This window comes from Equus quagga, chromosome 5, assembly GCF_021613505.1.
Source record: "Equus quagga isolate Etosha38 chromosome 5, UCLA_HA_Equagga_1.0, whole genome shotgun sequence".
Taxonomy (NCBI): Eukaryota; Metazoa; Chordata; class Mammalia; order Perissodactyla; family Equidae; genus Equus; species Equus quagga.
Genome location: NC_060271.1, coordinates 52,946,583 through 52,960,825, shown reverse-complemented (window position 1 = coordinate 52,960,825; position 14,243 = coordinate 52,946,583). Strand labels below are relative to the sequence as shown.

At 35.9% G+C, this 14,243-nt stretch overlaps 1 protein-coding gene across 1 annotated transcript in view; it reads left to right on the top strand.

Moving 5' to 3' along the window:
* The window catches only part of MRPS9 (mitochondrial ribosomal protein S9), a 64,960-nt gene that overhangs the window by 16,228 nt on the left and 34,489 nt on the right, over positions 1-14,243 (top strand). Inside the window, exons 3-4 of the mRNA XM_046663551.1 lie at positions 10,770-10,832; positions 10,921-10,951. Of these exons, the coding sequence (XP_046519507.1) occupies positions 10,770-10,832; positions 10,921-10,951 (94 nt within the window). The remainder of the gene's footprint in view (positions 1-10,769; positions 10,833-10,920; positions 10,952-14,243) is intronic.

Genomic DNA, 14,243 nt, shown 5'->3' with positions numbered 1-14,243 from the left:
TTTATGTGTTTTGGATTTGGTTTGCTAGCATTGTACCTGAGGATTTTTGTGTTTAATTGATACTGATTTGTACTTTTCTTGTATTATCTTTGTCTGATTTTGATATCAGGATAATACTGGCCTCATAGAAAGAGTTGGAATGTGTTCTATTTTTAGAAGAGTTTGAGAAGAATTGGTATTTAATTCTCTTTTAAATATTTGGTTGAATTCATCAGTGAAGCCATCTGGGCCTGGGATTTTATTTTTCATGGTAGTAGTTTTTTTAAGTTATTATTCTGTTAGCTTTTAAGGATGGTCCTCCCCTCTCTCCATGTGACCTGTGTGTCCCTGAGTAACTGTTCTCAGCAAGAGGATCTCACTGCCCGACTGAGTTTACCACTATAGCACTTTTGAGCATCTCTTTGCTATCCTTTTGGATGTACATTGGGCATATTTAGCTCACTGAGAGAAACAGAATCATTCAGCACTTTTGTAATTCTATCTGAAGGGATAAACATTTTCACAAGTATTTAAATGGATTTTGTTGTTTGGAGTGGTTAGTTCATTGCTTGGGTGTTTAATCAGAGTATTATTTTGGGGTGTTAAAATTATTTTCGTGAGGATTTAATTTCTGCAGAGTAGACATGGCCTATAATTTAATTCAATTACCTAGTTAAAAGTCTAGGCTCACTGTATAGTGTTCACATGGGTAAATCAGGTGTCATTGTATTCAGATTAAACCATTTGTTATTTTATGTTTTTTAGAAACTGATTTTTCCATACTACTTAACCAATTGCTAAAATAGTGATAGTTAAAACAATCTATGAAATGCATTTAAGCAAAAATATTTGAGATTTAAAACAATTTTTTTCATATATTAAAATATCTTTAAATGTTTTTAGTTAAGGTGTTTACAACGGACACCCATTGGTGTCTCCATCTAGAGTGTCCTTTTTATATTATTCAGAGAAATCTAAGAGGGTCCTATCGTTCAATCAGGTAGAAACAGTATGTTTAGTTCTAGTTCTTAAAATATAGAATTGTTTTCCAGAGAAGATATGTTTAACATCACTATGTAAATTCGAGAGGTGACAGCTTTTCTGTACTTTTAAAATTGTGCACAAGTATGTTTGTATATATGCGTGTATATATGTATATATATATATATATATATATATGGTAAAAGTAAATTGATGTTATTTTATGTCATTGTGCTAATAGAATTTAGTGAAAATCTCCCTTGGATTTAGCCAATAATGTAATGAAATAATGAATTAATATGAAAAAACATCCAGTTGCTTCTTTAAATTATGTAGAATCTTCTAAAATGAAGCTGAACGTCTTGGGTTGTGAGGAATATGGATGCAGGACATGTAGGACTTTGTTGTTAAATTGTTTTTTTTCTTAATCATTATAATTAAAGTAATATTGTAGAAAGAGGCAGAACCTGGGATTAGGAGATGCCTTGCAGTGTCACTAAGTAGCGTTGTAATGTTTAGCGAGTGACAACACTCTGTCGCTTGATTTTCTCATCTCTAAAATAATGCCTGCTTGCCTACCTCAGAATATGACTAAGGAGCTTGAGATTCATGCAGTGTGTTATTGTTTTCACTACTATTAATCGTGATAGATAAAATCTACCATAACTGGAATCATTCGCTAGTTTTCTAATTGCTTTTGTCACACAAATCTTCCCTGCCACCTGAGAATGAGTGCTGGGGAGAGTTACTGTTGAGTACAGCGATGCATGGGTGAGCCGCTTAAACCGAGACTGCAGTGTATCGTAGGTTGGTATTTTGTCTTGCCCAGCTCACTGTCCAGAGCCCTGTGTGCAAGTGAGTGTTGGAAGTGAATGCTAGCCGTTTCCTTGACACCAGTGACATAACTCTGCTGTGCTAGACTTTCCTGCAAGTGATTAATCTGCTTCACTAAATCTCACATTTTATATCAATTAACTCTGGCATTTTATTGAATTTAGTGGACGCCCTTTGGCATCTGAGTAGATGTAAAAGCAAAAGAGGACAGTGACAACCAACTGTTACCAAAGCATTAGAATTATATACCCATTATGGTTCCTGTTTTCAGTTATGTTTTTGAAACTATTATTTTTCTAAGAGGTTTGGCTGTGTATATAACCTGAAAGAGGCAGTACAGCTGATGTGTTGTCTTTAACATTTCATACTGACAAAATGCTTAGTGATTTCTAAAGACAAAAATAACTAATTTGACACTCAAAGCCAGGAAAATGATTTAAGCTTCCAGACAATCTTTGGAAGAACGTTGTGATTGCTATTATATATTTAGAAGTTATAATGATGGGGCCAGCCCCCTGGCCGAGGGGTTAAGTTCACGAGCTCTGCTTCGGCAGCCCAGGGTTTTGCCAGTTTGGATCCTGGGCACAGACCTAGCATCACTCGTCAAGCCATGCTGAGGCGGCATCCAACATAGCAGAGCCAAAAGGACCTACAACTAGAATATACAACTATGTTCTCAGGGGGCTTTGGGGAGAAGAAAAAAAAAGATTGGCAACAGATGTTAGCTCAGGAGCCAATCTTTTGAAAAAAGTTATAATAATATATTTGGCTTTTAATATATAAATTAAAACTAGATACAGTAATTTTTCTCTTATTTAATATGATCAGGAAGTTAGGTATTTCACGAAAGGGAATTTTGTAGATAAGGGAAAATGATTTTTAATTGTTATTTGTAATGAAAGATACCACCACTTACTAAAAACCTCCTGTATATGTGCAAGATGCTGTCTGGGAGCCTGATATACGTTACCACGTTTAATCTTTATAAAAACCTTATGGGATAGGTATTTATTATTGGGGAAGTCAAGGCTGTACAAGGTCTTTCTGTAGCCAAACTGTTTTTTCCACGCTTTCAAAGATTAATTTTTTTGGTAACATTTTCTACAATAAATTGTGGTCTCCTCAACCCTGTTTCGTAGAGGATAGTGCATATAGTTTACCCTCAGCATTTACCCTCATGCCTCAGGGTTTCTTTTTAGTGTGCTGGTTAAACTGATGCCCCGACCTGGGCTCAGAGTGCGTGCTGTCCCTGTGCTGACTGGCCTGGCTGTGCTTTCTCACTGACTCCTGCCATCTCCTTTGCTGGCAAGATGTCCGTGTCTGTGTGTCTGCCTCGCCGCTCTCACCTGCGTCCAGCCTTCTGGCATAACTAAACTTGTTAGGCATGTGAATTAAAACCAGGAGCCATTGGACTCAGCATGAGGACCTGTGTGCCCTTCCACCAAGTAAAATCATGAATTTACGTCAGCTGTTTCAGCTCATTGTAGGCATTTGTGTTGATTTCTGGGCTTACAACTTTATTGTAGAAGGTTGAGCTTGACTGGAAATCTGGCCTCTGGCCTCACTGAGTGCAGCATATATAACTTCTCTGTGAAAATTACACCTAACTAATCTTACATGCTAGTATTCCTTAATTTAATAAGGCTTTTAAAGAGAATACAGATGTGGGTTGGTAAAATAAAAAGAAATGTGACAAAATTTTATGAATAAAAATAACTGTCACTGTTGATAGTTACATTATTTAGAAGACTTTATTACAATTATTAACGCTACAGCATTTCATATCTGCTAGAAGTTTCTCTTTGCAAAATTATTTTGCTATATTTAATGTTCAATCTTGGTATTAAATTTATATGAAATAATTACTATTCTTAGTTGGTGAAATAGCAAATTATTGAAAAGAAATTAGTCATGGGCAAGTATAGATTTTCTCCATTTCACAATAGGTTGATTTATTTTTATTTTTAATTTTTATTGAGGAAGATTAGCCCTGAGCTAACATCTGCCACCAATCCTCCTCTTTTTGCTGAGGAAGACTGGCCGTGAGCTAACATCCGTGCCCATCTTCCTCTACTTTATATGTGGGACGCCTGCCACAGTATGGCTTGACAAGCGGTGCCATGTCTGCACCCGGGATCCTAACCGGCAAACCCTGGACTGCCGAAGCAGAACGTACAAACTTAACCGCTGCGCCACTGGGCTGGCCCCCACAATAGGTTAATTTTTTTTTTTTTTTAAAGATTGGCACCTGGTCTAACAACTGTTGCCAATCTTCCTTTTTTTTTTTTTTCTGCTTTTATTTTCCCAAACCTGCGCAGTACAGAGTTGTAATATCTTAGGTGCAGGTCCTTTTAGTTGTGGAATGTGGGACGCTGCCTCAACGTGGCCTGATGAGCGGTGCCATGTCCGCGCCCAGGATCCCAACCCTGGGCCGCCGCAGCGGAGCGCACGAACTTAACCACTCGGCCACGGAGCCGACCCCGGTTAATCTTTGCCTAATTTCTTAAGTTACATTGAAAAGGGAGAAACCATCTATTGCTCTTTCCCACTGACCCACTGTGGTGCTACTGGTACCCTTCAGAAGGCCGACAGGAGGAGAAACAGCCCCCCTCCCACCATCAGTAGTGTCTCTTGTGTGTTGCCGAAAGTACTTTAACACATGCTAAATATTTTGAAAATAGATCTTCATGCTCTGTTTCTCAACTCTTACTCCATAAACCTTTCCCAGGTGAGTGCTCGATGTTGATCGGTGTTTAACAAGTATTTTTGGCTGTAACAGTATAGTTACTGTGAGGGGAATCTGTCAGATGAAGGTTGAGCTGAGTGGGTTTCAATGTAAAGCAGTCACAGTTTGGTTAAAAGAAGATTCTGTGTGTATGGAAACTGTAAAGAAATAAACTTGATAGTGTGTAACAGAGGCAAGGCAGAAACAGTTTGCCTCAAATAGGAACCCAGGGCTAAAGGCTGGCCGGGTGACGAGTAGTGCCTCAGTGCCCCTGGGTTTATGGACATGGTACCAGCTCGTTAAGTTGGAGTAGACATTGGGTTACAGTTGTTGCTAATCTGTTTACTATTGCTGAGTCTTTGAATCAATTCACATATATCTTCCCAAATTCCTTTTCTTGAATTCATGCTGTAAACACACTGAAAAGTTGAGGACCACTGATATTTGCATTTCCCTTTTTGAATTAGGCAGTATCAGTTATAAATTTTAAGTTGGAGACATTTCAGTTATATTAAATATTATGAATACAGCACTGCACTTGCATTTCCTAATGTCTTTATTTGGGAATTAAAAGTTAAGTTCTACATTACTATAGAATTTCAGGAAAAAAGCCAGCAAATTGATATATAACACTGCTGAAATCTACCAATTACTTTTTAATTGGTATTATAGACCTCATTCTGAAACCAGAATGTTTTATTCTCCTAAGTGTGAATATGCTGTATGAAGTTTCTCTAATTGATTTGCTGCGCCCATTCCATTTGATGTATCATTTTTCACAATATTTCATAATTTGTGCTCATTTCTAATGAACAGAGTCGTTAGGACAGGCATGTCTAAGTACAACTGACAGCTAACATTAGGTGCCAGATGCAGTTTATAAAGCTATGTAGAACGGTAGAGAACAGTTTAAATAAATTAGCACCTGTACATTAGTCTCACTTGCTGGTAATTTATAAGCGAATCAGTAGAGATGACATTTAGGTAAGTCATTGATCAAGTTAACAGCTGCAAACCCACTGCCCAGCTGGGATACCTAATTAATAGAGATTGCATTCCTGACCCGGTGCTTCTCTGGGTTGAGTCTGTGATACTTTTATACTTTGACTTAAGCCTAAGAATATCGTTAAACACTTGTTCATTTTAAGGAGCCTTTGAATTACCAATATTCTAGTTAAAATCTAAAAAAGTAGGAAACATGTTTACAAAAGAGAATTACCTTACTCTGAGACTTATTTGAATTAATTTTTAAAAATTTACAGTCCTTATTTTTGTCAGCATTTTTTGTTGTTTTGGATTCAGGTAAACCGTGCTGTATATTATACATTTCTAAATAAATTTCTGGAGGGTTCTATACTTGTCATTAAATGTATACTCCAATTTTTTTTTCCTGGAAGAAGCAGGGTTTTTGTTTTTTGTTTTTGCGAGGACCAAGCATTGAACCTAACCAATGTAACAATTTTTTCATGTGACATTAGTTTAAAACACCTAAGTTGACATTAGCTTAAAACACCTAAGTTACCAAGTTGAATTCTATGTAAATTCCAGAACTTAATATAGGAAATATTAAGCTAGAACTTATTATAGGAAAATGCCCTTTGTTTTCTATTCCTGTGGCTCAGATTTTCTTCTGAGTGAAATTAAAACTGAAAGATTAAGGTATCAGCAACCTTAGATCAGAGGGCGGCAATGCTTTTGTATCTATTTCAGGTATATAGTCGTGAAGGTGTGAATACCAGTGTGCTAACTAAGGCCACATCCAAAGTCTGGTTCCCGGAATGAGAAAAGGTCTCAGGAAACACAAATGCTAAGCCTAAGACGAATAAAAATATTGGGCTAGTAATATAGTTTTCAAGCTTCTTGAGGAATCATTCACTGAGTCCCACCCGATGTACATATTTTTGTTTTCTGCTTTTGTGGGAGGGTTGGGTGTTTCTTAAAGTAATCATTTTTTTCGTGCATATTGTTTAGAAGTGGAAAAAGTATTTATTTCAGATGATTATGAAATTTCTGTTAATTCTGTCATGGTTAGAAACTTGGTCCAAGTGGGCCAAACCATAATTCAGATGTGAAATGCCAATTTTCCTCTAATTTTAAGATACTTAAGGGCCTAGACCATTTCTTGCTGGTGGTTTTTCTCCAGAGCCTGGTAAGTGGGACACATGCACGGGGGAGTCAGAGAACAGAGCAATTGACAGGTCCGTTAGCATTAGCAGAGAGACAAGTATTTCCCTCACCACCTTTCTCCAATGGTTTTCTGGTTGATTTAATTTCACCTATCATAATATTTAAATTCTGCATTTTTTATCATGCTAATATAGATATTTCTGAATAGCATATCAGGAAAATTGCTAAAAAAATACTGAAGTATTTTAAGACTTTGTTTGCCTTTGTGTTTCTCATTTTGTTTTCTAGTTATACTTCTGAAGCTTTCCCATCCAAATTTTTACCTTTATATATGTGAAATAGCCCTTCTGCCCCCAACCATTTTTGTTACTTATTCTATATTATAATTATCTTATTTGAAATACCTTCCTTAGCTTTATGTCAAATTGAGAAATTGTATTTTTAGTTATTGTGTATTTTGGGAAGCCCCAAGCACTCGAGTCAGTCCATGGAAGAATTTATCTTCCATGAAATGTTTTCCCAGTGTGGGACAGAGGCTGTCGAGTGTAAGGAGTGAGGATGAAGTTGGCCGTCGTCTGCAAAGGGAGCTTGGGGAAGGTTTTTCAGCTTCTGGCTTTTGAGAGAAACTGATTAAGGAAACCAAAGGGGCAAATTAGTGAGGGTAAGGGTAGAGATGGAGAGTTAAATATTGTATTCAGAAGGGTTTTCGCAAGTACCTTTCTACTAAAATATAGCTAGCTAGTTGTTTTATGGAATCCAGACCAATTGTCTTGTCCAATTGTCCCACGTTCTGGCTTTCTCATTGCTTCCTCATGATCAGATTTAGAATGTATAAATGATACTACTTATGTGATGTTATATACTTCTCATAGGTTCACACCAGGAGGTACATAGTCAGTTTGTTCCACGGTTGACTGTATGTCTGATCCCTTGGTTAATGTGGTGACCACTAGACCTCTTTATTTTAAAAGTAAGTTTTTCCTTTTGTAACTAGTAAGTAATCTGTAGGATGGTATTTTTGAGTCCATATGAATATACTATTTCCCAATGACCTTTCAGCCGGTGACTTTAACATTCATTGATGATCCTTGCCTGAAAGTAATGATTACTTTGGAAGTTGTAAAACAGTGATTTTCTACTACTGTCATTCCTTCTACTTTTAATTGGTATTGTTCTACAAAGAGGCTTTCCTTTGCTCCTTGCCCCCCCCCCCCCCCCGCACCATGAGAGTATGTGTATGTCTTAATGTATATATGTACACTCTTAAACATAACATACCCACATGCTGAGTATGTTATAAGGTATTGTCATTGCCTTTTTTTTTTTTGATGTTCAAATTGTTGCAAGTTTGGCCACTGGGAGCCCCTTGAAGCTGGCTTTTGTGTCCTTTTGAGCACTTCCTTGTTTTCTGGCACAGGAGTATGTCTCAGGTTCATTTTTACTTTCCCTGCCTTAGGCCTACAATCAGCTATTTCTCCAAGATACTCTGTTCCTTATACTAGAAAATTGTATTTAGAAACCAAGATTTGGATGCTAGGGGCCACGTATTGCTCCTGGAGTTCCATCGCTTCTATGCTCTTTCAGGGGACAGAACTAAAAAATAATATTTTTAAAATATTATAAGAATAATATAGGAAATAATATTTTTTAAGGATCATGAGTTGGTATTGATTTTTCTAATTCAAACTTAACATTACTTAACATTACGTTTCTTCTTTTATATGTGTATCTCTCTTCCTACAATAAAATTTTGGTCACCATAAAATTAATATATTTATTTATTTGCTTTATGCTGCAATATACACAAAATATTTCAGAATTATAATGTTTATTCACTCTTAGCAGTAAGCCTACCAAGTAAAGTTGAAGATTTCTTTGCAGTTATTTTTTGTTGTTAGAAATTAGGTTCATTTGTTTCTATTTGTATTAAGTTTTAGAGTTTCTTTTGAAAATTTTAGTCTTTAATATGTACAACATTTACATGCTTCAAAGTTCAGCTGTATAAAAAGGTATATCCAGAGAAGTCTTAGTCCATCCCTGGGCCCCTCACCCTGCTCCCACCCATCCCTTCATAGATAATGATTTTTGTTAGTTTCTACTTTGTCCTCCCTTTGTGTTTACAAAAAGAAACCTGTGTATATTTTTTTCCTATTCCAATGTGTGTTTTCTTATTTCTGTTTTTCTTTCTTACACCAATGGTTGCATTCTAAGTACATTTCTTTTGCGTCTTGCTTTCCTCCGTCTTTTTTTTATGGCTGTAGAGGACTTGATTGGGTAGATATACCATCATTTATGCAGCCAACCTTTGTGGTGGTGTTTGTTGTTGTGTGTGGATTTGGGGTTCCTAATATTTTGTTCTTATAAATCAGTGAATAACCTGTGCTTATGTTGTGTTGTATTTGTTGGGATGTATCTTCAGAGTAAATTTGTACAAGTGGGAGTGCTGGGGGAAATTTATATGTCGTTTTGTTAGATAGTGTCGAACTTCCAAGTGTAGAGGTTGTACTGTTTGACACTTACACCAGCAAGGTGTCAGTGTCTCTAAAACGTTGCCAAGAGCGTACTGTCAAGCTTTTGAATTTTTGCTAGTCCTGTTAGATGAGAAGTGTTATCTCAATAATTTTAATTGCACTTTTCTTATTATGGATACATTTGAACCATATTTTTCTTTTTTTCTATGTAGTTTTTAATTGGTCAATCTTATTTTTTTTGCTTCTGAATTTAGAGTTGTAGTTAAGAAAGCTCTTCCCATATCTAGATTATAAAAGAATCTGCCCATGTTGTCTTATAGTACTCGTGTGATTTCATTTTTTATGTTTAGCTCTCTGGCTCATTTGGAGTTTATTCTGGTGTCTGGTGTGAGGTTTGGATCCAGTTTTGTCTTTTTCCAAATGGCAATCAAGTTGTCTCAACATCACTTATTAAAAAGTTTACCTTTTCTTCAGAGAAGGAGGGAGCAGCATCCTTGGTTTTAAAAAGAAAGTAAGTTCACAAAATTAACACTCTGATATTTGATCTAAGGTGGTTTTTTTAGTGTCAATTTTATTGCCAAAAGACTGAATAAGAGAATGATGCTTGACCCAGAGACACACCTGGGCTCTCTAATATAGTTGAATTTATATCCCCAGAATTACTGGCCTCTCCTTTCAGGGGCACAATGCGGTCCAGCACATTTACTGTGTGGATGGGCAGAGAAGACCCATCTTGAGAACAGGCTTTGTGAAAGAGCAGCACTGTGTGCTGTGTTTACGTGAGCTGCCACTTCATCTAAAGTTCACATAGGGTGCTAAGATCCAAGGCCACAGACTTTTCATCTGACACCATTCAACAAACGTGAAAATGCATGTTTTTGATTTTTGTTTTGCTTTCAATTGCGAGGAGGGATACTGAAGAAGACACTAATGGCTTGAGCATTCTCAAGCTGACGGCAGTACTGCTTCCTGGGAGGTGAAGGGCCTTTGGAAATGTGTGCGGGGAGATTTGTCACAAGCGCTGGGGATGTTACTGGCACAGAGTTTTGGAAAAGGGCCAGGGATGTTCAATGACCTGCATTGTAGGGACAAGTTACCTGCACCGGAGTGGTGACACTCAAAATGCCAATAGCATCCCCATTGAGAAGCAGACATTTAAGAGAACTTGTTTGGAAAAATGTAGTTTAAAAACTTCTCACAACTTGTAGGAGAAGTTCAAAGAGCGTCTGAAAGCACTGAGTGTCGCGGTGGCTGAGACTCAGAGCCTGCCCTTTTCAGTGCTCTGTCTTGGATTTGTCTACCAACTGGGAGTCAGAATGAGTGCTCTCGAGCACATTGCCACAGAGGTTGTGGAGGAGCACCTCCAGTTTTCCCTTAAAAAAGAAGAGAGAGATGATTTGTGGTGTCACATTCATGTTGGAAGCTGACACTTGAAAATTGTTAATAACTAGTTTCATGGTTAAATTTTTTTTTTCTTTTGGGGGATGTGTATATGGTAATTTTATTATCCCATTTAAAAGATTGTGAAATGAGATTATGTACACAAAACTCTTAGTTGGATGTCTGGAACAAAGTAAGCACTCAGTAACTATTATTCGTAACATTAACTTGTTTTATGACCATTGTTGATTAACCTTTGTGTATATTTTCAGAGAGCTATCGCTTACCTTTTTCCCAGTGGTTTGTTTGAGAAGCGAGCCAGGCCAATAATGAAGGTAGTTATCTTAATTAATATTTTTAAAAATTTCACTAAGGTTTATATGTTACAGTAATTATCTAATGCACTTTTAATTTATTTTACAGCATCCTGAAGAGATTTTTCCAAAACAAAGGGGTAAGTTTGCCGAAGAGTGACATAAACGGTTCTTTCTTGACTGCAGTCTTATGTGACATATCAGTCGTCACGCGAGTGTTGTGCAGATGCAGTCCTATGTCATGGTAGTTGTGAAGTAGGTAAAAAATATTTTATAACTAATAACGAATGACTGGAGTTTATAAACTGTTTCTTTCTAATTAAATAATATTAAAATTAGATCGGATTAGAATTTATGCTTGTACTACTGTCACACTAATTTATTTGCGTTCTAACATGCCTTTTTGAGGAAGAGTTTGGTACAGATCTGCTGGAGACTAATTCAGATTTTTTACATGAAAATTTTTAATTTTTCTTTATTTTGGAAGTATATTTTCACTGAATACAAATTTTCCCCCCTTTTTTAGTCTTTGGTTACTTTATTGATGTGATTACATTCTTTTTTGTCTTGCCTTGTTTCTGATGAGTGGTTAGCCATCATTCTTATCTGGACCCCTGTTTTCTCTGGCTTTTAAGATTTTCTTTATCTTTAAATGTGTAAAACAAAATCTTGAAGAAAACATAAAACAAACTTTAAGATTGCCAGGAAATAGGGTATTTACTGTTTTCTAATTTACATTAGAAGCCTCCTATCCAATGTGGACTGGTAGTAGTTGTCAGTTAATTTAAAAAGTATTGAAGCTAGAAATCATTTCTTAAAAATAGTCAAAATATAAATTTATATTTATTTATCAATCTTTTGCTGTAACCCTAGAGGTTTTTTTATTTGAGTCTGTATCTGTTTCTTTTGCATAACTCTGCCACTGATGCATCATTGAAGTGTTTCAGTTTTGATTTCCTTACAGTGGAGTAAAGAACTTAAAGAAGCTTCCTAAGACATCTGGGTGCAAAGTGTTTCTGTATTTCTACAGATTATTCCCCTAACCACACTAAAGTTGAACAAGCCTTTTTTTTATAGTAACTTCTATTTCTAAAGCATTCAGCTTAGCTTTCCTACAAGCAGCAACTACCTTTTCTGTTTTCACTCATATTTCGTCTGTTTTGGGAATAAACACAACTGACTATTAGTACTCAGCAGCAGAAATGTATAGATATACTAGAGAATAGCCTGATAGCCACAAATGCTCAGTATGCAGGCAGCATTAGTATGTTTTAGAGTTGATTAAATAGAGATTGGTAAGAAAGCAGATATTTCTGTGAAAAATTTATTTGTTTTGCATTGATGTTTCTGCTAGGTCTTACCTATGTTCAAAGATGGGCATTCTATCATTCTCTTGCTCCACTGCGCTCTTTAAAAATAACTTTTATTTTGAATCTTGTTATAAATATTTTGTCTTTTTATAAATATGTTCTATCTTTTGTATTTCCTCAATTCTTAGAAAAGGTTGATTATAAGCTGTAACATCAATTTAATGAGTAGCTTTTGGGTAAATAATAAATGAAGGCTATATTAAAAGTGCACATCAATTTTAAAGATGCAGCTCAGTTTTATAGAAATAAAACTGTATGCACAAGGCACAGTAACTTATACTTAGTGGCTTTTCTGTAAATGTAATGACAGTGATTTTTTTTCATTCTTTTAGTGGCTCTTCTACTTTTCAACCTCTCCATCTCCTCACTTACGTCTCTTCCTTTCTTTGTTCTGTCTGTCTCTTCTGGTTGCATCTCTTGTTATACATCGGCTCTTCTAAGACTGGTTCTTTCTTTAAAATTATGCCAGCTTCTCAGTATTAGAAGTTTGTTATTGCTGTCAGCTGGAATGTAGTAACTGAAACTTCTGTACCCTGCAGAATGCCCATGTATTACTTTGGAAATATGTCAGTGTTGGTAGGATTTTCTTACATTGCAATTAACTATATTTAACTATATTTAAATTGTACTCCTTTAGAATTAGCAAAATATTTTTTGCCAGCTACCTACCTACCGGTTTTGCTGTACTTTGTAAATATAGGACAAACTGCTTTTTTTATATTGAAAATGTCAGTGAATTTTAGATTTGAATAGATTATGACACTTGTAATGTGCTACCACTTCACTATTAAAATATGGAAGCTTCCAGGTTGAGTTAATATAAAAACCCTTCTCTTACTATTTAAAGCAAGTGATGAAAATATTGCAAAAACCAAAGATACATGCTGGATTGATGACAGAAGCAAGACAGTAGCACCTTATACTAGACAAGATGAAATTCAAAGGGGTTGAGGAATGTCTGAATGAGACAAGAATGTTAATTTATATTGATAAAACGTAATATCCATAAAGTGGATTTGACGACCATGAACCTTTTTGTACCAAGCATTTAGCATTGAAATGTTTAAAGCAAAAGCTGTTAACTAAGGCTCTAAAGAATTTGAATAACACAGCATGATTTTATAGCTACAGATACAAGTACAAAGAATATATTTTCTATGCAGATGCCAATGGAATATTAATAGAATTATGAAGTAACAGGTCATAGAGAAAACCTAACAAATTCCAAAAAGTAGAAATTATATGGATTAGATTTTCCGACTTAAAGTCAGTAGAACCATAAAACTGTTGGGTTACAGAGGAAATAAAAATTGAAATTACAGACTACTGAGAAATATATGAGAATGAGAACAGTTCACATCAGACCCTGGACAGTGATATGGACAGTGTGTTATGCAGAGGCAAACATACATTTATTAGACGTTAAGAGAGACTAGAAATAAGTGAACTAAGTATTCAGTTCAAGAAGGCAGAAAAAGAACTAAAATGATGAACAAAGTGAAGAAATTTAAAAGAAGGGATAGGATAAATAAAACCAACTAGTTCTTCGAAAAAGCCAGTGAAATTGATAACTTCCGGCAAATCCGGTCAAGCATAAAAGAGAGAAAACATAAGAGGATGATATCAGTAAATTTAAATAATAACATTCAGAAGATCTTTTTAAAGTACAAGATTTTTATGGGTGACTTTATTCTAATTAATTTGAAAAATATCCTAAATAATAACAATAACCATAACTAGTATTTATTGAAATTTAGAGTGGGCCGGGCACAGTTCTAAGTGCTTTGCACATCTTAGCTCGTAATCTTCACAACAGTTTTATTAAGTAGATACTCCTGTTTTCCCCACTTTACAGGTGTGAGAATTGAAGCCCCCTGAGAGGAGTTCACCAAGGACACACAGCTAGGAAGTGGCTGAGGCGGGTGTAGGCAGGCCCAGGCAGTTGTGACTGCAGAGCACCACCACACTTCACTGACTCTCAGACAGTAGTTTAAAGAAAACTAGAATTCCCTGAATCGTGTTAATCAGGAGAATGGTGGTTAGACTGAAAATAGGGTCCGGA